Source organism: Salvelinus namaycush, chromosome 2 (assembly GCF_016432855.1).
Source record: "Salvelinus namaycush isolate Seneca chromosome 2, SaNama_1.0, whole genome shotgun sequence".
In the NCBI taxonomy this organism is placed as follows: Eukaryota; Metazoa; Chordata; class Actinopteri; order Salmoniformes; family Salmonidae; genus Salvelinus; species Salvelinus namaycush.
Genome location: NC_052308.1, coordinates 53,508,173 through 53,531,109, shown reverse-complemented (window position 1 = coordinate 53,531,109; position 22,937 = coordinate 53,508,173). Strand labels below are relative to the sequence as shown.

Genomic DNA, 22,937 nt, shown 5'->3' with positions numbered 1-22,937 from the left:
CCTCTCCAAGCCATAATACTCACCGAAATATCTTCCTCGCTTGGTGATGAGGCAGGAATCTCAACTGGTGATGAAATGTAGCCACCGCTGTAGCCCACTCTTTCCAGGGGAGAATAAATGAAATTAATTTAAAAAATGAACCAAATGTATTTCGATGCCAGCGTTTCCCTTAGCCGTGGTTGGCATATGTACGTACGTGTTAAAAGGCTAGGGGCAGATTCACCCTATTTCTGTGGGCTTGCCTTTGTGTTATGACTAGGTTCCTTGCAGAGATCAAAGGGTGGGGTCTAGATATTCCTGTTATTTTGAAACGCTTTACATTGTGCCATTTATGTTGATTCACCGTTACCTGACTCCCAAATGTCAGACATAATATTGCAGCACTTACACCTTTAGCAGAAAACATCCTAAATCCATCTAATATTGAGAGATGAAAGGAGTCCTGCTCTTTATTGTATGTCTATGTTTGATGTAATATTAAAGTTCACCCAAATTACAAAATGACATATTGGTTTCCTTATCCTGTAAACAGTCTATGGACAAGGTAAGACAGCAGTCCATGCTTTGGTTTTGTTTATTTGACCACTGTCTCCGAAACCTAATACCAGGGATATTGACTTGTATTGGATTTGTTCCACAAATGCGGAGACAGTCGGCAGGTAAACAAAACCAAAGCATTGATTGCTCTCTTACCTTGTCCATAAACTGCTTACAGGGTATGGAAACCAATATGTCATTTTTTTATTTGAGTGCACTGTCCATTTAAACGGGCAATCTACAGTTCAAACAATAACAAAGTGACACCCCGCCACTGATTTGGTAAATAGCTGAGGGATGGGACTGGACAAATGTAACCACTCTCAAATTCAGACAGAGATGTGTATGCAAGGTCTGACCACCCATGAGATAAAAAAATGGTTGAAACTATATTTTCTAAGGCTATAAAGTGTTTGTTCACAATTATTTTGTTTACAAACAAAATGATAAAACAAGCTTATTTTGGGTTCTGATGGGGTTCAACAATTGAACTATGTTCATAAAGGATTTCTACGTTATATTCTTCAAGAATCAATAGCTATACACTGAGTGTACAAAACATTAGGAACACCTTCTGAATATTGAGTTGTACCCCCTTTTGCCCTCAGAACAGCCTCGAGTTGTCGGGGAATCCCTGTCGAAAGCATTCCACAGGGATGCTGGCCAATGTTGACTCCAATGCTTCCCAAAGTTGTGAAACTGTTGAGCATGAAAAACCCAGCAGCGTTGCAGTTCTTGACACACTCACACCGTGTGCCTGGCACCTACTACCATACCCCATTCAAAGGCACTTCAATATTTTGTCTTGCCCATTCACATACACAATCCGTGTCTCAATTGACTCGAGGCTTAAAAATCCTTCTTTAACCTGTCTCTTCTCCTTCATCTACAATGATTGAATCGGATTTAACCTGTTTAACAGGTGAAATCAATAAGTGATCATAGCTTTTACCTAGATTCACCTGGTCTGACTATATCATGGAAAGAGCATGTTTAGTACACTCAGTGTACTGTATGAATTTAAAAGTCCCAAAGTTGGTGTAACAATCACAGATTGCCCCTTTAATAACAGATGATAAGGGTGATGTTGATACAATTGATAATTGAGAGACTCATTTTGTCTCGATCCATCTGCTTCTCTGTAACACCCCTTCTCTCCACTCCTCCTCAGACATCAACATGGCGGGGGAGCCAATGCCCAACAGACCCAGAGGGCAAGGTTGATATTGATGATTGAGAGACTCCTGTGACACTTTCCCCTTTTTACTACATTTTTCAAAATTTCTCTGTAACATTCTCCCTCTCTGTTTTTCCTCAGACATCAACATGGCGGGGGAACCCAAGCCCAACAGACCCAAAGGGCTGAAGAGGTCTGCCGCTGCTCTCTACAGGTACTCCATAGGGAGTAAAGCTTCATGGAAGGGAAGGGGCAAGAATAAGGGTTCAGTCTCAATTGTCTCAATACAGTAATTGCTGATAATTCCTTTACTCATTTCCTACCCTTCAACATCACTGATCTGATAGAACCGGACAGTGGGCTTTTTGCCATACAGCTCTGACCTGTCTTTTTGAGGAAATTAGGAGACTATTGATGCTAATTGTCATTCCAGAACGTTATAATGTTTAATTATATATATACATAAATATACATTACAGTTCAAAAGTTTGGGGTCACTTAGAAATGTCCTTGTTTTTGAAAGAAAAGCACATTTTATGTCCAAAAAATGTGCCTTTTATTTCAAAAACAAGGACATTTCTAAGTGACCCCAAACTTTTGAACGGCAGTGTATATATATATATTTTTTTTTTATCTTTCAGTGGGTACGACTTTGATTATCACTACTACAGAAATGAATTATATGGCAGGTGAGTGGATAACACCAGAGCATTTCCATCTAAAAATACCCATGAGCACTAACATGTGAAGTTCATAGGAGCACATCAAATTTGGTGTCAAATGAAACTAAGAGAAATGAAGGCATACATTTTTCCACCATTTTCCATCCCCAAAAAATTGAATAAGCAAAGGCTTAGATTTCTGGTCAAACAGATAGAAACGGGGTCTTAGAAAACATTTAGCAGAAAAGGTCTTAGAAATACATCAAAACCTCTCAAATAATATCAACATTTATATTTAGTTTGCTGAAAAGGTTTGCCTTCTGTAAGTTTAAGAAACATTGCCTTGCATCTTGTCATTCTGTTACCAAAACCCCACATACAGTAAGTATTCACATCCCTGAGTCAATACTTTGTAGAAGCACCTTTGGCAGCGATTACAGCTGTGAGTCTTTCTGGATAAGTTTCCACACTTGGAATGTGCAACATTTGCCCATTATTCTTTTCAAAAGTCGTCAAGCTCTGTCAAATTGGTTGTTGATCATTGCGAGACACCCATTTAGGTCTTGCCATAGATTTTCAAGTAGATTTCATTCAAAACTGTAACTCGGCCACTCAGGAACATTCAATGTCTTCTTGGTAAGCAAGTACAGTGTAGATTTGGCCTTGTGTTTTAGGTTATTGTCCTGCTGAAAGGTGAATTCATCTCCCAGTGTCTGGTGGAAAGCAGACTGAACTAGGTTTTCCTCTAGGATTTAGCCTGTGCTTCGCTCCATTGTTTTGGTATATTTGCACAGGCTTCCTTCTTTTCACTATGTCAAATAGGATAATATTGTGGAGTAATTACAATGTTGTTGATCCATCCTCAGATCTCCTATCACCACTATTTAACTGTTTTAAAGTCACCATTGGCCTCATGGTGAAAACTCTGAGCGGTTTCCTTCCTCTCCGGCAACTGAGTTAGGAAGGACACCTGTATCTTTTTAGTGACTGATACATCATCCAAAGTGTAATTAATAACCACCCTGCTCAAAGGCATATTCAATGTATGCTTTTTTAATTTTACCCATCTACCAATAGGTGCCCTTCTTTACAAGGGCATTGGAAAACCTCCCTGGTCTTTGTGGTTGAATCTTTGGTTAAAATTCACTACTCGACTGAGGGACCTTACAGATAATTGTATGTGTGGGGTACAGAGATGAGGTAGTCATTCAACAGAGTGAGTCCATGCAACTTATTATGTGACTTGTTAAGCAAAATTCTCCTCTACTCCTGAAAAAAAAAAAAATGTAACCTTTGTTTAACTAGGCAAGTCAGTTAAGAACAAATTCTTATTTACAATGACGGCCTACCCCGGCCAAACCCTGACGACACTGGGCCAATTGTGCGCCAGCCTACGGGACTCCCAATCACGGCCGGATGTGATACAGCCTGGATTCAAACCAGGGACTGTAGTGACGCCTCTTGCACTGAGATGCAGTGCCTTAGACCGCTTCACCACTCGGGAACTTATTTAGGCTTGCCATGACAAAGGGGTTGAATACTTCATTTGTAAAATGTTCGAAAAAAACATCATTCCACTTTGACAATATGGGGTATTGTGTTTGGCCTGTGAAAAAAATACATTTTAAATTCAGGCTGTAACACAACAAAATGTTTAAAAAGTCAAGGGGACTGAATACTTTCTGAAGTATTCAAGAGTCTTCAAGAGAGCGAGAGTTGCACCCCTTCTGAAAAAACCTACACTCGATCCCTCCGATGTCAACAACTACAGACCAGTATCCCTTCTTTCTTTTCTCTCCAAAACTCTCGAACGTGCCGTCCTTGGCCAGCTCTCCTGCTATCTCTCTCAGAATGACCTTCTTGATCCAAATCAGTCAGGTTTCAAGACTAGTCATTCAACTGAGACTGCTCTTCTCTGTATCACGGAGGCGCTCCGCACTGCTAAAGCTAACTCTCTCTCCTCTGCTCTCATCCTCCTAGACCTATCGGCTGCCTTCGATACTGTGAACCATCAGATCCTCCTCTCCACCCTCTCCGAGTTGGGCATCTCCGGCGCGGCCCACGCTTGGATTGCGTCCTACCTGACAGGTCGCTCCTACCAGGTGGCGTGGCGAGAATCTCCTCACCACGTGCTCTCACCACTGGTGTCCCCCAGGGCTCTGTTCTAGGCCCTCTCCTATTCTCGCTATACACCAAGTCACTTGGCTCTGTCATAACCTCACATGGTCTCTCCTATCATTGCTATGCAGACGACACACAATTAATCTTCTCCTTTCCCCCTTCTGATGACCAGGTGGCGAATCGCATCTCTGCATGTCTGGCAGACATATCAGTGTGGATGACGGATCACCACCTCAAGCTGAACCTCGGCAAGACGGAGCTGCTCTTCCTCCCGGGGAAGGACTGCCCGTTCCATGATCTCGCCATCACGGTTGACAACTCCATTGTGTCCTCCTCCCAGAGCGCTAAGAACCTTGGCGTGATCCTGGACAACACCCTGTCGTTCTCAACTAACATCAAGGCGGTGGCCCGTTCCTGTAGGTTCATGCTCTACAACATCCGCAGAGTACGACCCTGCCTCACACAGGAAGCGGCGCAGGTCCTAATCCAGGCACTTGTCATCTCCCGCCTGGATTACTGCAACTCGCTGTTGGCTGGGCTCCCTGCCTGTGCCATTAAACCCCTACAACTCATCCAGAACGCCGCAGCCCGTCTGGTGTTCAACCTTCCCAAGTTCTCTCACGTCACCCCGCTCCTCCGCTCTCTCCACTGGCTTCCAGTTGAAGCTCGCATCCGCTACAAGACCATGGTGCTTGCCTACGGAGCTGTGAGGGGAACGGCACCTCAGTACCTTCAGGCTCTGATCAGGCCCTACACCCAAACAAGGGCACTGCGTTCATCCACCTCTGGCCTGCTCGCCTCCCTACCACTGAGGAAGTACAGTTCCCGCTCAGCCCAGTCAAAACTGTTCGCTGCTCTGGCACCCCAATGGTGGAACAAACTCCCTCACGACGCCAGGACAGCGGAGTCAATCACCACCTTCCGGAGACACCTGAAACCCCACCTCTTTAAGGAATACCTAGGATAGGATAAAGTAATCCTTCTGACCCCCCCCCCCCCCCCCCCCTTAAAAGATTTAGATGCACTATTGTAAAGTGGCTGTTCCACTGGATGTCATAAGGTGAATGCACCAATTTGTAAGTCGCTCTGGATAAGAGCGTCTGCTAAATGACTTAAATGTAAATGTAAATGTGAAGGCACTGTATTCAAGAGTTTTTGGAAAACGTGGTCATAAAAACGGAGGGAGATGTTGTTCTGCACTGTTCTTCGAGTAAATGTGTTTTTGTAAAATGTTCTGTGGAAATTGTTAAAAGTACTCATTGAGCATAGATTTGTATGGTTTGTTTAACTTTGCTTGGCATACTTTTAAAGTGAAGAATCTGTCTCCGCATTCTGTTAATTGCCCCCCTGTTAATACCCTTTCAGTATAACTCTACTTAGCACATCATCAAGCAAATGAGGTAGAAAGAAGAATTTTGCAATGGCGAACATTCACAGTAAATTAAATAAAGAGATCAATTGTTTTGCAATCTCCCAAAAGCCCAGTCACTAATGACATTATAAAGCAGTCATACAGAGGGTGCAAACCATTAATGTAATTGATCAAAGACTATAAACTCTATATTTACTATCCAGAGACTTTTTTTCCTGAGAAGTGAGAGATGTTTTTGCCTTTTGTTCTCCACTCATCATCACTGGAAGGTCTCCAAACTCGTTCCCATAAAGAAAGCTCAACCAGCTTTTATGTCCAGCTTTAGTTTCACAAGACGGCCTTTGCCAAGCAAACTTTGGCAGTGTCTTTCCCCGTCTCTTGGCCGCCCCTGTTTCAGTGGCTATAGAAGCCCCGCTGGTGCTCTCCGCTGGATGCCCGTGTTTGCAGATGTCTGAACATAATATCCAGATGAGGAACACATTTCAGCCATCCAGGGGAGTTTATTTATACCCTCTCTGTGATGTCCAATTCAGAGTTACGGCTGTCAGAGGCTGCCTTTGACTGGGATCAATATATAACAGAGAGATACACCCAATAATTTAATCGCCCTTCTGCTTTCAAGTGATCTCCAAAACCCTCAGTCTTCGGGGAGCCGCTGACGTAACCGGCGAACCTGCTCTCTGTCTGGACTGCAGATATCGCTTTGAAGCAGAGGCGATAGCCTATTACACCAGATAGAAACCTTTTTTCCTCAAAATCCTTGCTTATCTAAATCTTTACAGCGGGAGGTTTATTTTTCACTGCGCAGTGGACTCACATACCCTTAAAGGCAATATACAGGTAACTCCCAAAATAAAGGAAACACTAACATAACGGGTGTTAATAGGGTGTTGGGCCACCACAAGCTGCCAGAACAGCTTCAATGCACCTTAGCATAGATTCTACAAGTGTCTGGAACTCTATTGGAGGGATGCAATCATACAGGTATGCAGTCATAGAAACCATTCATCAAAAAATCCAAAAATTGAATTTCTTTTGGAAGTGTTCAATTGGGTTGAAGTCTGGTAACTGACACACACACACACACCCTTTAAACCCCATTCTCCTCCTTTGAGACGCCTCTTTCAAAGTCACTGAAATCTTTTCTTCTAGCCACGGTAGCCAAAATAACGGGCAACTGGGCATTTTTATACATGACTCTAAACATGATTGGACGTTAATTGCTTAATTAACTCAGGAACCAAATCTGTGTGTGGGAGCATCTTCTTTCAATATACACTAAACAAAAATATAAACGAAACATGCAACAATTTTTAAGATTTTACTGAGTTACAGTTCATATAAGGAAATCAGTCAATTGAAAGAAATTCATTAGGCCCTAATCTCTGGATTTCACATGACTGGGAATACAGATATGCATCTGTAAGTCACAGACACCTTTAAAAAGAAAGGTGGGGGCGTGGATCAGAAAACCAGTCAGTATCTGGTGTGACCACCATTTGCATCATGCAGCGCAACACATCTCCTTTGCATCGAGTTGATCAGGCTGTTGATTGTGGCCTATGGAATGTTATCCGACTCCTCTTCAATGGCTGTATGAAAGTTATTGAAAATTTGTGTGAACTGAAACATGCTGTCGTACACGTTGATCCAGAGCATCCCAAAGTTTCCAGGAATTGTGTATAGATCCTTGCGACATGGGGCAGTGCTTTATCATGCTGAAACATAAGGGGATAGCGGCAAATGAACGGCATGATAATGGGCTTCAGGATCTTGTCATGGTATCACTGTGCATTCAAATTGGCATCGATAAAATGCAATTGTGTTCGCTGTCCACCATGGGGCACTCTGTTCACAACGTTGACATCAGCAAACCGCTTGCCCACACGACACCATACATGTGGTCTGCGGTTGTAAGGCCAGTTGGATGTACTGCCAAATTCTATAAACCGCGTTGGAGGAGGCTTATGGTAGAGAAATTAACATTACATTCTCTGGTAACAGCTCTGGTGGACATTCCTGCAGTCAGCATGCCAATTGCACGCTCCCTCAACACTTCAGACAGCTGTGACAGAGTGGCCTTTTATTGTCCCCCAGCACAAGGTGCACCTTTGTAATGATCATGCTGTTTAATGTGCTTCTTGATATGTCACACCTGTCAGGTGGCTGAATTATCTTTGCAAAAGGAGAAATGCTCACTAACAGGGATGTTAATACATTTGTGCCGAAAATTTGAGAAATAAGCTTATTGTGTATATGGAACATTTCTGGGATCTTTCATTTCAGCTTAAGAAACATTGGACCAACACATTACATGCTGCGTTTCATATTTTTGTTCAGTGTATTTTGTATCCCTCATTTACTTAAGTGTTTCCTTAATTTTGGCAGTTCCCTGTAGTTCTCTCAAACTCCATAAAATGTATTCACCACTCTCAGTCCATGGTACTGTACTGTAGTATAGCTACAGTATGTACTGTAGTATAGCTACAGTTGACCCTTTCAATGTTTCAGGCATGTCAAGATCTTTTCAAGACCGTTTACCTCTGAACTGTCATAACTCAATACAGAAATGTACATTATGAATGTATCAATATCCTTCCACCAAATGCTTTGTTAATGATTAATGTCCCCCATCTCGCTTTCCCTCTGTAGGCTGTTTGAGTACAGGGGCAGAGTGTCGCCAGTGCCTCGAGTGGTGCCAGTTAAGCGGCCTCGCATGGCCATGCCCCTGGTGCGCCGGGTCAAGTCTTTGCCCGTCAAGCTGTTGGCACGCGCTTCAGTCCTCCCCGGCAGCACCATCAAGCAGAAGTGTGAGTTTCCGCAGGCGCTCTATACAATTTATCTAATAAAGTTTGAGACGTCTTCGAGAAAAAGCTTTGACCTGAATTGGCTGGGTTGAACATGAACAACTCTAAAGCCAGCTCTTTTCATCTAGAATAATTTTATATCTGCTTTAAAACAGTCAATTCTAAGATTAAATAATGGATTTCATTTTGTCAGGACAAATAATTGTTATTGTCTTGAGTAATAACCTTTTGCAGTGTTGTTACCATATATACAGCAATCTTCTCTTGATTCACATGCTATTAAGTTGCAATGAATGTCAGAGTGAATGTCTCTTAAAGGCCCAGTGCCATCAAAAACTTTTTTCTCCTGTTTTTTTATATATATTTCCACACTATGAGGTTGGAATAACACTATGAAATTGTGATAATGATGATAATGCCCTTTTAGTAAAAGAGCTGTTTGAAAAGGCCGCCTGAAATTTCAGGCTGTTTTGGTGGGATGGAGTTTTGGCATGCCTGGTGACATCCCCATTTGGTAAATTAGTGAATAGATTAATAAGAAAGAGTTCCAAACCTCTCTGCCAATGACAGCTTGTTTTCAGTGTTCCCCTCCTCACTCAGACCACTCCCAGACAGTCTTAGCAAAAATTATTGTTTGAGAAATTGTTCTTTACTTCGTAGCTATTTTTGTTTCTTTTTGACCATTTTCATTGAAAATAATCACAGTAAGGAACTTCATTGTTACCCAGAAATGATTTGATATTGAGATGAAAATGGCTGCATTGGACCTTTAAACTTAAACACTCTTCTCTGCTGTCCCTTGCCCTCTCTCGCTCTGTCTCTCTCTGGTGTTTTGTGTTATGGTGGGCTCAGCGGTGAACTCCAACGAGCTCCAGGATATCAAATCAGAGCTGACTCAGATCAAGTTCAACATTGACGCGCTGCTCGGCCGACTGGAAAGGATCACAGAGGACAAACACATCGCTGCTGGTGAGTTCCATCTCCATCAGGCCACAAGAAAAATACAACTCTACAGCGCACACCTCTACAGAGTACTCTTTCTCTATCAGGTGGAGTCAACCAAGGGTCAAAAATGTCTGTGTGAAAACCAGGGGTTGAAACCGGTTCAGGAAACAAAATCAGAACTACAAACGAAAGTGATCTATAATGTTCCAGAACAGAACTGTTATTTTGAAAGCATGAGAACTGGTTAAAAAAGTTTTTTTTATGTTACCGGCATTTTCCAGTCCCACAAAAAGCCCTCACTCTGTCACTCAGAAACATATTCCAGTGTCTGCCTGCCTGCCAGAAAATATTTTCCAGTGTGTGTACCAGGGTTCCCGTCAGGAAAAAATGGCGCCAGACAACGTTACTAGGAAGATGAAAATGTATTGGACATTTGAGAAAATGTACGTACATATGCTTTCAGATCCGACCTTGCACAGCCAGCGCCATCAATAAACAAGGGATATTGGCCAAATGAGCCAAATTTAATTGTCCTTACAGCCTATACATTTTTTTGTAACTTAATTGGGTTTCGATGTGTAGCATATGGTAAACGTTATAGCCATCTGTAGTTATTTTTTACTTTCTCAAAACAATAATTGTCCACCTCACAGTGTAGCTGTCGGAGATTTGATCACTAAATGTCACAGGGCATTGCATGCATAGGCCGATAGGCTTAGGAGTCCACTGTATGATATTAATATAAAAAATATATATTTACAGTGCCTTCAGAAAGTATTCACACCCCTTGACTTATTCCACATTTTGTTGTTACAGCCTGAATTCAAAATTGATGAAATATTTTTCTCATCCATCTACACACAATACCCCATAATGACATAATGAAGACACGTCAATTTGTCGTGAAATTGTTAGGTTATATTACTTGTTAGATATTACTGCATGGTCGGAACTAGAAGCACAAGCATTTCGCTACACTTGCATTAACATCTGTTAACCATGTGTATGTGACAAATAAATTTGATTAGATTTTTTGAAATGTTTACCAATTTATTGAAAATTAAATACAGAAATATCAATACTTTGTAGAGCACATTTGGCAGTGATTACAGCTGTGAGTCTTTCTGGGTAAGTCTAATGGCTTTCTACACCTGGATGCATACTACTGATGTATACTACTAATATATACTACTGTTTTCTTTTACTACAGTATTTATACTATAGTTAACTGTAAATACTACATTCCGGGTCTCTGGCAGCGTTTGGAACTGCCGATCTGCAGTCAAGAACGTTCATCTCAACCCATCCTGCCCTTCAGTCCCTTTACTTTTTGGCCCTGACGGAGACATGATCACCCCAGAGAACACTGCTACTCCAGCTGCTCTTTCGTCATCTGACTATGTTTTCTCTCATAGTCCGAGACCATCTGGTCGTCGCGGTGGTGGCACGTCTACTAATTTCTCCTAAATTGAGATTTTCTCTTTTCTCCCTCTCACCTGTCCATCTCCTCATTTTAATTCCATGCTGTCACTTGTCCACTCAAGCTTAACATTATTGTCATCTATCGACCACCAGCTGACCTTGGAGAGTTCCTCAATGAGCTTGACACCTTGATAAGTTAATTTCCTAATGATGGCTCCCGCTCTTCGTACTTGGCGACTTCAACATCCCAACGTCTGCCTTCGATTCATTTCTTTCCAACTTTCAATACGCTTGACCTCATCTTTACTAGAGGCTGCTCGCCACCTAATCTCTCTGCAACCTCCCTCCAGGTCTCTGGTCACTACTTTGTTTTCTTTTCTGTCTCCCTTTCCTCCAACCCTAACCACTCAACCCCTACACAGATGGTCATGCGCCGTCACAATCTTCGCTCTTTCTCCCACTACTCTCTCCTATCATCTCTCCCTTCTGCTAAATCCTTCTCCCTCCTGTCTCCTGATTCTGCCACTTCGACCCTACTCTCCTCCCTTTCCGCACCCTATGACTTGCACTGTCCCCTTTCCTCCCGGCCAGCTCGACCCTCCCCTCCTGCTCTGTGGCTGAGTGACTCATTGCGAGCTTACAGAACAGGGCTGCGGGCAACTTCCTCCAAAAATGGAGGAAAACAAACTAACTTCTGGAGGACCTATCATCCTTTAACTCCCACCTCTCTGCCTTCTCTTCCACTGTATATGCTGCGAATGCCACTTTCTACCACTCAAAAATGTCAAGCTTCTACCTCTAGGAAACTCTTTCCTTAATCCTCCACCGATCCCTCTCTGCGGACAACTTTGTCAACCACTTTGAAAAGAAGGTTGACGACATCCACTACTCATTCACTCAGCCTATTGAGTCCACTGGTCTCACTCACACAGAACTACCCTACGCCTTGACCTCTTTCTCACCTCTCTCTTCAATGACATCTTGTGACTAGTGAGGTCTGGCCGCCCGACAACGCTCGACACCATCCCCTCCCCCCTTCTCCAGACCATCTCTGGAGACCTTCTCCCATTCCTCACTTCCCTCAACAACTCATCTCTGACCACTGGCTGCATCACCTCTGACTTCAAAATGGCCCAAGCCGCTCCCCTCCTCAAGAAACTCGACTCAACTGAGGTCAAAAACTATAGACCTATATCGCTTCTTTCTTTTCTTTCCAAAACACTTGAGCGTGTTGTCTCTGGTCAACTTTTTTGTTTTCGCTCTCAGAACGATCTTCTTGACCCTAACCAGTCAGGCTTCAAGACGGGTCACTTAACCGAGACGGCTCTTCTCTGTGTCACCATAGCATTCTCTGTATACTATAGCATTTTTTCATGTGGGGAGAAGAAGACTGGGGGAGAAACGGGCTCAGAGTGCACACTGCACACAAGCAGACTAGTAAGCCAAGCAATCCACAGCTGTAGTTAGCAAACAGCACAAAGCCTATACAACAACTTATGTGGTTTGTAAGAGTTGGGAAAAGACAAGCCTGCAGGGAAGTTTGTTGTGCAGCCGGGCCCAGGCAGCCTGCTCAATTTGAATATCCAAGTCTATGCACGTCTGGCAAATCAGCTGTTTATGTCTGGTGTAGGCCAAACCACTATGTTGTTTCCTAACAGGCCAAGCAGGGGCACAGAGAAAAGCTGTTTATTTAACATCCTTGACTTAAAAAATGGTTAGGACATCTATATAATTCATATTGTAATTAATTTGAGGTCATATTTCATAGAAATCTGGAACAGTGGACAGATACTTTAAATCTCATTCAAGTTGTGTTATTATAACATGACTGGTGTGCAGTTCACATAGTTTCCTTCCCTCATGCCCAAACTGTCCAGTAGGTGGCAGAATTACACAATCAGCCATTGGCTATCTTTCTGGTGTGACGAAAGACGATAACTCTCTCTCTCCCACTTCCTGGTCACAGATTGAACTTTATTGCACTAACAGCCCCCACATACTTTCCCCTATAATGTGATATACCTTATAGGCTTTTTGACCCTCCACAGACACCTAATTCACTGTCTACACAAACACTGTAACGGTGCTGAGTCAGCGAGGTCCTAGCCGCGTCTCAAATGGCACCCAATTCACTATGTAGCACGTCACTTTTGACCAGAGCCCTATGGAAATAGGATGCAATTTGAGACGCAGCCCTTTTATATGAGCTGGCATTCACACTGGGTTTATGACCCGATTGGCTGGGCCAGCTGTGCTCCTCTCTCTCAAACACACACACGTCATAAATCCAAGCTGAGTTCAGTGCTCCCCTGTCTCTGACCAGGTGTGGCCTTAAACCACAGGTTCAGGATCAGTATTCCCTTTCTATATATTTAAGTCAAACCGTATAGATGTGAAACACAATTAACCATGGATCAGATGTTTAGGGGTCTACTCTACGGAGCCCTATATGTTCTAACTAACCAAATGTATGTTTGTCAGTTGTTACTCTGCTGCCTTATTAAATGTATGTTTGCCAGTTGTTACTCTGCTGCCTGTAACGTACTTTTAGTTTTCAAGTAGACTTGTCAATGATGTGACTGGACAAATAGTACCTAGTTGAAGTGCTCTATTGAGAGCAGACACTTACCTCTGGAGCCTTTTTGGGACCCATTCAATCATATTGCGAAACGGTGATGAAAGCATACCAAATAAAATGTATGCACAAGTGCTCTGTGTTACTGGTTTCATGACTTTGGCTCATGACATTTTTAAGGTGCAAACTAGAGAATTAGCCCCAAGTGGCAAGGCTTGTGTGGGAACTGAAAAGGCATGTGGTTAACAAAATGTGCAAAGCACCCAGACACTAAATGAGACACAAAAATGGTTACGATTCGGATAAGTCCAAATTCTGATTCCCTCGAATCAACTTGTCTCACATGTATTTGGTTTTGACTGACTTCTGGTCTTCTAGAATGGCTTAACTTTCTCAGGCATGAGGGTTTCTGTAGCTAAGCTTCATAGCTACAGCTCTAGTGTCTATAGTGCTAATAATGTTCTCCTCAGCCAAAGAGGTTTTATATTTTCTTGTGACCAAATTTGTATTTATTTTCTTTGGTGGAAGGAGGGGGGGTGGGGGGGGGGGGGTAAATGTATAATACATTTAGTATGTAAAGGAAAGAATCAAAAATAAGTGAGCCTCCAACCCAGCCATCCCATTCCCCCAACCCCACCCATCCAACACGTCTCCATCCAACCACCCCCCTTCCCCCAGAAAACCCTTCCCATACCACCCCTTCCACATCAAATAAAGTAAAACATTTATACATGAATAGATACAAACAAAATGTATATATGTGTAACATTGCTGCTTCCGTCCCTCTCCTCCCCCAACCTGGGCTCGAATCAGGGACCCTCTGCAAACATCAATAACTGCCTCCCACGAAGCATCGTTACCTATCGCTCCACAAAAGCCGCGGCCTTTGCAGAGCAAGGGAAACAACTAATTCAAGGTCTCAGAGCGAGTGACGTCACCAATTTAAACACTATTAGCGCGCACCCAGCTAACTAGCTAGCCATTTCACACCGGTTACAAAAGGTACAGTACCAGTCAAAAGTTTGGACACCCGACCTCGAACCAATTGAGATGGTTTGGGTTGAGTTGGACTGCAGAGTGAAGGAAAAGCAGCCAACAAGTGCTCAGCATATGTGGGAACTCCTTCAAGACTGTTGGAAAAGCATTCTAGGTGAAGCTGGTTGAGAGAATGCCAAGAGTGTGCAAAGCTGTCATCAAGGCAGAGGGTGGCTACTTTGAAGAATCTCAAATATAAAATACAATTTGATTTGTTTAACACTTTTTTGGTTACTACCTGATTTCATATTTGTTATTTCATAGTGTTGATGTCTTCACTATTATTCTACAATATAGAAAATAGTAAAAAATTAAGAAAAAACCCTTGAATGAGTAGGTGTGTCCAAACTTTTGACTGGTACTGTATTTGTTGGGATTTCTAGGTTTTGTATTTGTATGTGTTGGGCTTTAGCTGAGATTATTCTTTACAGAGCCAAGTGTATTCCAGGCCTCAATTGTTCCTTGACTAAACCCATTCATTTTCTCTGTCAATAATTCTAATGCTATAACTTCTAAGTAACTGTACCCACTGGCGAATGGGGAGAGAGTGAGGGAATTGCCATCTAAGAGCCAAGATCTTTTTTTGCATCAGTGCAGCATGCCAGCAGTATTTGTCTCTGATTAACTGACAGATTCAAGGCGCTATCATCGCTAATTAACATAGTAGATGCAATGCACTGAATATTTACATTCATGCACTTCTAAATTAATTGTGTAACTTTGTACCAGAAGCAATTAACTGCAGGGCACTCCCACGTCATATGAAGGAATGTGGATACCTGATTTAGGTATCCACATTTAACCAGTATTTTAAATTTGCAGCCAGAGGGGGGGGGGGGAATCTAGACCACCTTTACTCCACACACAGTGACACGTACAAAGCTATCCCTCGACCTCCATTTGGCAAATCTGACCATAATTCTATCCTCCTGATTCCTGCTTACAAGCAAAAAGCACCAGTGACTCGGTCAATAAAAAAGTGGTGAGATGAAGCAGATGTTAAGCTACAGGTCTGTTTTGCTAGCACAGACTGGAATTTGTTCCGGGAACCTTCCGATGGCATTGAGGAGTACACCAAATCAGTCCCTAGCTTCATCAATAAGTGCGTCGATGACGTCATCCCCACAGTGACTGTACGTACATACCCCAACCATGGATTACAGGCAACATGGATTACAGGCGACATCCACACTGAGCTAAAGGGTAGAGCTAACGCTTTCAAGGAGTGGGACCCTAACCCGGAAGCTCATAAGAAATCCCGCTATGCGCTCCGATGAACCATCAAACGGGTAAAGCGTCAATACAGGACTAAGATTTAATTGTACTACACCGGCTCCGACGCTCGTCGGATGTGGCAGGGCTTGCAAACTATTACAGCCGGGAGTTGCCCAGTGACACCAGCCTACCAGACGAGCTAAATTAATTACATGCTCGCTTCGAGGCAAGAAACACTGAAACATGCATGAAAGCATCAGTTGTTCCGAACGACTGTGTGATCATGCTCTCCGTAGCCGATGTGAGTAAGACCTTTAAACAGGTCAACATTCACAAGGCCAAAGGGCCAGACGGATTAGCAGGACGTGTACTGCGAGCATGCGATGACCAACTGGCAAGTGTCTTCACTCCCATTTTCAACCTGTCTCTGACTGAGGCTGTAATACCAATATGTTTCAAGCAGACCACCATAGTCCCTGTGCCCAAGAACACTAAGGTAAGCGGCCTAAATGACTAAAATCTCCCATGGGAAAAAATGAATGGTGGAAAAACGATTGGAACCATTTCCCTGTTTGACCGCTAGGTTTCATGGGTATTATGACACTTCCACTGTGGGGCTCTATAGGAGACACCATATTTCTCTCTATACTCCGCCAGTGGGCGGAAGAATCATGTCTGGTGCCTGGAAATACAATTTAAAGTTTGGTACGGATAGTCCTCCTACGTCTTTTCCTCTTTGTACGTTTGTTAATTTTATCCTCAATCGCATACCTTGCCACATTTTATCCCAAAAGCCAGAAGGCGTTAGACATGGGAATCATTGAACCGTGGAAACAGTCAGCGTACACATCTCCGGACACCCTGGTGAAGAAAGCTCGACAATGACTCTTCAACCTTAGGATGTTGAAGAAATTCGGCCTTGCCCCAAAGCCAGGGCATGTTTTCCCCGTTTCCATCACTCAAACTCCCAGTCTTCGCCTGGTTAAAGCAACTGGGTTGTTAGTCCATCTACCGAGGTCGGATTTCATTGATTTGAGCTTTCTGTTAAAGTTTCTGGCAATGGTTTTATCTAAGGAAAGAAATATACAGTATCTCCTCCCAAATATTTTAAATGGGAAACAATTGGGATTACATAAGTAGAGATATGAGTCCTCCATCGGGGTCGAGAGGCACTTGGGCTGATTTGGTTTGATTAATATTATAACTTGAAGCGAACCTGAAATAATTTGATCTTCAATGTGTTTCAAATCAAATTTTAATTGTTACATGCGCCAAATACAACAGGTGTAGACTTTACCATGAAATGCTTTACGAGCCATTTACCAAAAATGCAGAGTTAAAAAGTAAGAAAAATGTGCTAAATAAAAAAGGAAATAGTAACAATAATGAGGCTATATACAGTACAAGGAATACCAGTACCGAGATAATGTGCAAAGGTATTGTCACGTTCGTTGAAAGGATCGGACCAAGGCGCAGCGTGCGTAGAGTTCCACATTCTTTAATAGTGAAACTTACAACAAAACAACAAAGAATCTAACAAACGTGCAGTGTTGCAGTGTACAAGGCAACTATACAAAAACAAGATCCCAACAAAACAAATGAGAAAAACGGCTGTCTCTGATTGGGAACCATATCAGGCCAACATAGACATACAAAAACACTAGACATAGAAAAACTAGCGTACCCACCCTAGTCACACCCTGACCTAACCAAAATATATAGAAAAACAGAGATGTCTAAGGTCAGGGCGTGACAGTACCCCCCCCCCCAAAGGTGCGGACTCCCGGCCGCAAACCTGACCCTATAGGGGAGGGTCCGGAACCGGACAGTGGATCATCGCCAGAGGCTCTGGACTGCAGCTCGTCGCTGAAGACTCTAGACTGCAGCTCGTCGCTAGAGGCTCCGGACTGTGAAACGTCGCCGGAAGCTCTAGACTGGGAACTGTCGCCGGAAGCTCTGGACTGTGGAGGCGCACTTGAGGCCTGATGCGTGGGACCGGTACCGGTGGCATCAGGCTGATGACACACATCTCAGGGCGAGTGCGGGGAAGAGGCACAGGACGTACTGGACTGTGGATGCGCACTGGAGACCTGATGCGTGGGACCGGTACAGGTGGCACCGGGCTGATGACACGCACCTCAGGGTGAGTGCGAAGAGGAGGCACAGGACATACTGGACTGTGGAGGCGCACTGGAGGTCTGGAGCGTAGAGCTGGCACAATGCGCCCTGGCTGGATGCTCACTTTAGCTCGATAAGTGCGGGGCGCTGGCACAGGACGCACTGGGCTGTGAAGGCGTACTGGCGATACAGTACGTAGAGCCAGCGCAGGATATCCTGGTCCGAAGAGGTGTACTGGAGACCAGGAGCGCTGAGCCGGCACAACCCGTCCTGGCTGGATGCTCATTCTAGCGCAGCAAATGCGGGGAGCTGGAATAGAGCGCACTGGGCTATGAATGCGCACTGGAGACACTGTGCGCATCACTGCATAACACGGTGCCTGACCAGTCACACGCTCCCCATGGTAAGCACGGGGAGTTGGCTCAGGTCTAAACCCTACCTCCGCCAATCTCCCCGTGTGCCCCCCCAACATAGCCGTGTGCCCTCGTATCGTCGCCGTTCCTCTTTCGCTGCCTCCGTCTGCTTCCATGGCAGGGTCTTGTCCCCTGCCATTACCTCCTCCCAGGTCCAGGATGTCCTCCACTCTCTTTTCTCCCGGGCCCAGGATCCCTGCTCCTCTTGAACACGCTGCTTGGTCCGTGTGTGGTGGGATCTTCTGTCACGTTCGTTGAAAGGATCGGACCAAGGCGCAGCGTGCGTAGAGTTCCACATTCTTTAATAGTGAAACTTACAACAAAACAACAAAGGATCTACAAACGTATACAAAAACAAGTGTACCCACCCTAGTCACACCCTGACCTAACCAAAATATATAGAAAAACAGAGATATCTCAGGTCAGGGCGTGACAGGTATGAGGTAGTTGAGGTGTACAGCAGAAAGTATTCACCTTGACTTTTTCCACATTTTGTTGTGTTACGGCCTGAATAAAAAATTGATTAAATAGCGATTTTTTTGGTCACTGGCCTACACACAATACCTCCATTACAAGTGAATAAAAAAAAAACTTTGTTATGGCAAGCCTGAATAAGTTCAGAAGTAAAAATATGCTTAACAAATCCCATAAATTGCACGGACTCGTGTGCAATAATAGTGTTTAACATGATTTTTGAATCATCTCTGCATGCCACACATACAATTATCTGTAAGGTCTCTCAGTCGAGCAGGGAATTTCAAACAGATTCAACCACAATGACCAGGGAGGTTTTCCAATGCCTCCATAACCTACAATCAGAAGTGCCCAGAATATGGGCAGCACGTGGAGCAAATACAAAATAGATGATTGGTGAGTTGCGAATGTCAGTGAAAAGTAGAGACCCAGGCAGGCATATCGCAATATTTAAAAATAAATTGTGGAAAAACTGTTTGGAAAGCAAATGGCTATTGCTGTGGAGATTACAATGAAAAGACTCCAATCTGTCTTTAAATTATGAAAATTCTCAACTTAATTGAGTGAACAGTAAGTAGCCTATCTTATTGGCACCAGCAGAGAGCATCAGCCATATCCCCGCATTCCTAGTCGATCGCCAAACATTTCAGCAAAAAAAAACAACGATAAAGCCTTAGGTTCCTATTTTTTATTGCGCTGTTGATGGTAGGTGCACCAGATTCAGCTGCCCTGCGTGCCGGATAGGCGGCGTGTTCCCATTTTTTAACCATTTTGTGTGTCTGGCCATAGGATAAACAACATGGATTTGTACATGAGGCAAAAACAATGCAGTGCGACTCGAGTTTCGCCATAAACTGGAAGACGGTGTCCCTTTTTGGTTAGCAGAGGAATAGTAGAGCGGAGGGACGTTGAGAGGTGAACCCTCAGTCTGCTGCTTTCTCCCTCCGCTGAGACTGACCATCAGATGTAGGCCCCGCCCCATCAGCCCAGTAAAATCAAAAAGTGAATTATTTAAATGTAGGCTCACTCAGCTGTACATCACAAGTAATTCAACTTACAATATCTATTGCTGGTGTGATCATATAGCAACAATTCTCTTTTATGAACAAGTCTAACAAATGGATACATTCTTTCTACAGCTTATCAGTGTACACCCAATATGTCCCCCCTGTTGATGATACTTATTATGCATTATGGTTGAACCTAAAATATTACATGTAACAAAAAAATGAAATAGGATTAAATTTATATGTGAAATTGAATTAAACAATACTGTATGTTGATGCTAATATTATGAAGAATATTTAATTATGTTTCCATTTGATAACAATAGCCTAATATATTCAATAAACTATTGTTTTTTAACAGTTTCACTTAATTCATTCTAATTAACTTAATAATTATGACACACCCCACTAATTGCACTGTTAGTCTACATAACCTGGTTCAAACATTCACTGTCACGCACTGATCTGTTTCACCTGTCCTTGTGATTGTCTCCACCCCCGCCAGGTGTCGCTTGTTTTCCCCAGTGTATTTATCCCTGTGTTTCCTGTCTCTCTGTGCCAGTTTGTCTTGTATTTTTCCAAGTCATACAGCGTTTTTCCCATTCTCCTGCTTTTTGCATTCTCCTTCTCCTAGTCCTCCTGGTTTTGACCCTTGCCTGTTTCTGGACTTTGTACCCGCCTGCCTGACGATTCTGCCTGCCTTGCCTGCCATTCTGTACCTCCTGGACTCTGATCTGGTTTTGTCCTTTTGCCTGTCCACGACCATTCTCTTGCCTACCCCTTTGGATTAATAAACATTGTAAGACTCCAACCATCTGCCTCCTGTGTCTGCATTTGGGTCTCGCCTTGATAGTACGAACTGGCCATGACAGACCCAGCAGACTTGGACCATCTCCGCCAAGCTATCTCCCTACAGTGAACCACCATTAGGAGACATCAGGAATTGCTACAGGGCCTTTTGGAAGGGCTCAGTTCCTTGACAGAACGCCACGCTCATGGGTTAAAGGCTATTATAGAGCAAATCAGGGAGTTAGCTCAGACTGTCTGCCACCTCTGAAAAACGCCAATCACCCAGTAATTTTTTCCCTCTCTGTGGTGAGTTTGTACAGCCTATCCTGAGTCTCCGTGAACTTACCTCTTCCAGAGCGATATTCGGAGAATCCTGGTACCTGCCGGGGTTTTCTTTCTCAGTGCTCGCTTATTGAGCTACAGCCATCTTTGTTTTCTTCAGACCGATCGAAGATAGTGTATATAATTACGCTAATGTCGTGAAGGGTGCTCTCCTGGGCTACGGCAGTTTGGGAACAACAATCTGCCATTTGCGGTCATTTGGAGGAATTCATGGCAGAGATGAGAAGTTTGAGTCTCCAGTAACCGGGAGAAAGGTGGCCAGCAAACTGCTTGACTTACGTCAAAACTCCCGTAGTGTGGCAGTCTACGCGGTGGACTTTCGCACGTTGGCTGCCGAGAGTGCCTGGAATCCGGAGTCTCTTTTCGATACTTTTCTGCACTGATTATCTGAGGTAAAGGATGCTGCTCGGGAACTGCTGGTGGACCTCAACTCTCTTATCGCCTTAACCATTCAAATTGATGGACGCCTAAGTGAATGCAAGAGAGAGGAGGTCTGGTCTCGGGCACACTCGTGCACCCGATATGGCGCGTTCACCTCGTATGGAATCCAGAATTTTCCGAAAGCAGCTCTTCCGAGAGGAGTCGAAGTCACCCGAGCGCTCTCGTGAATCTACGATGGGTGAGTTGGATACTCCTGAGCCTATGTAGTTGGGAAGAACTAAGCTATCAGTTTGGGAGCGCACACAGAGGATGAATAATAACTGTTGTCTGTACTGTGGAGTGGCATGACATTTTATAGCTACCTGCCCTATTAGGAAATCCTTGTCTCTAGTGGGTACCAGTACTATGGTGAGTCAGACTGGGAGTTCCCTAATTCCCATCACCCGCACATCCCTTTTTGCTCTTGTGCTGTGGGGAGACTAATCTAAGTCTTTCCGAGTGCTCATTGATTCTGGGGCTGATGAATGTCTTATGGATGCCACGATATCTTCGGAGCTTGGTATTCCCACTCAGCCTCTCTCTGTGCCCATGGATGCTAGAGCACTGGACGACCACTCTATAGGGGAAGTCACCCATAGTACTGTACCCGTTCAAAATAAAGTCTCTCGGAAATTTGGCTTCCATTTTATATTTTAAACTTTTGGTCATTTTTCCGCTGTTCTGGAGAATTCCACCAGATGGCGACTGGCTACTTATTGCAAATGGACAAAACATCCCCAAAGTGACATGGCCATTTCTCCTAAATGGAAAAGACTTCGAAGACAAAACTCGGTGAGCGCAGGTTTGGCCAAATGGGCTTTTAGCCCAGAAACAAGATGGCGTCAACACCTGAACGCTTTTTGAGTTAAAGCCCATTTTCTGGGATTAAAGGTAAATGGTAATAGAGCTCTAATTTGACCGCTTCACATCAAAGTACATGAACCTACGGTGTAAGGAAAAAAGAACCAGCCATTTATTTATCGTAATTTACGAGAATGGTTAAAGAAATGTTTTTTTTTTAGTTACATATCCAGTTGTGGCGTGTTCAGACGAATCCGTTAAGGCGGGTTTCGTAACTCTACGTGATTTCTGTGATTTTCTGAACTCACACACAATGGGGAAAGACACAGTGAGGCTTTCAGACACAAAGAGCCTGCAATAGTTAACCTCTACTTCATCACCATCCCTGATCCGGGAGCATCCTCATCAGTAAAAAGCTGACTAGCATAGCCTAGCATAGCGCCACAAGTAAATACTAGCATATAAATATCATGAAATCACAAGTCCAATACAGCAAATGAAAGATACACATCTTGTGAATCCAGCCATCATTTCCGATTTTTTAAATGTTTTACAGTGAAAACACTATGTATTTCTATTAGCTAACCACAATAGCAAAAGACTCAACCGCATATTTTCACAATTTTTTTACCGCATAGGTAGCTATCACAAAACCGACCAAATAGAGATATAATTAGTCACTAACCAAGAAACAACTTCATCGGA

At 43.6% G+C, this 22,937-nt stretch overlaps 1 protein-coding gene across 1 annotated transcript in view; it reads left to right on the top strand.

Moving 5' to 3' along the window:
• Positions 1–22,937, top strand: part of raly (RALY heterogeneous nuclear ribonucleoprotein) — a 70,477-nt gene that overhangs the window by 26,032 nt on the left and 21,508 nt on the right. Inside the window, exons 2-5 of the mRNA XM_038971418.1 lie at positions 1,856–1,928; positions 2,356–2,403; positions 8,522–8,679; positions 9,529–9,645. Coding sequence (XP_038827346.1) covers positions 1,856–1,928; positions 2,356–2,403; positions 8,522–8,679; positions 9,529–9,645 — 396 coding nt within the window. The remainder of the gene's footprint in view (positions 1–1,855; positions 1,929–2,355; positions 2,404–8,521; positions 8,680–9,528; positions 9,646–22,937) is intronic.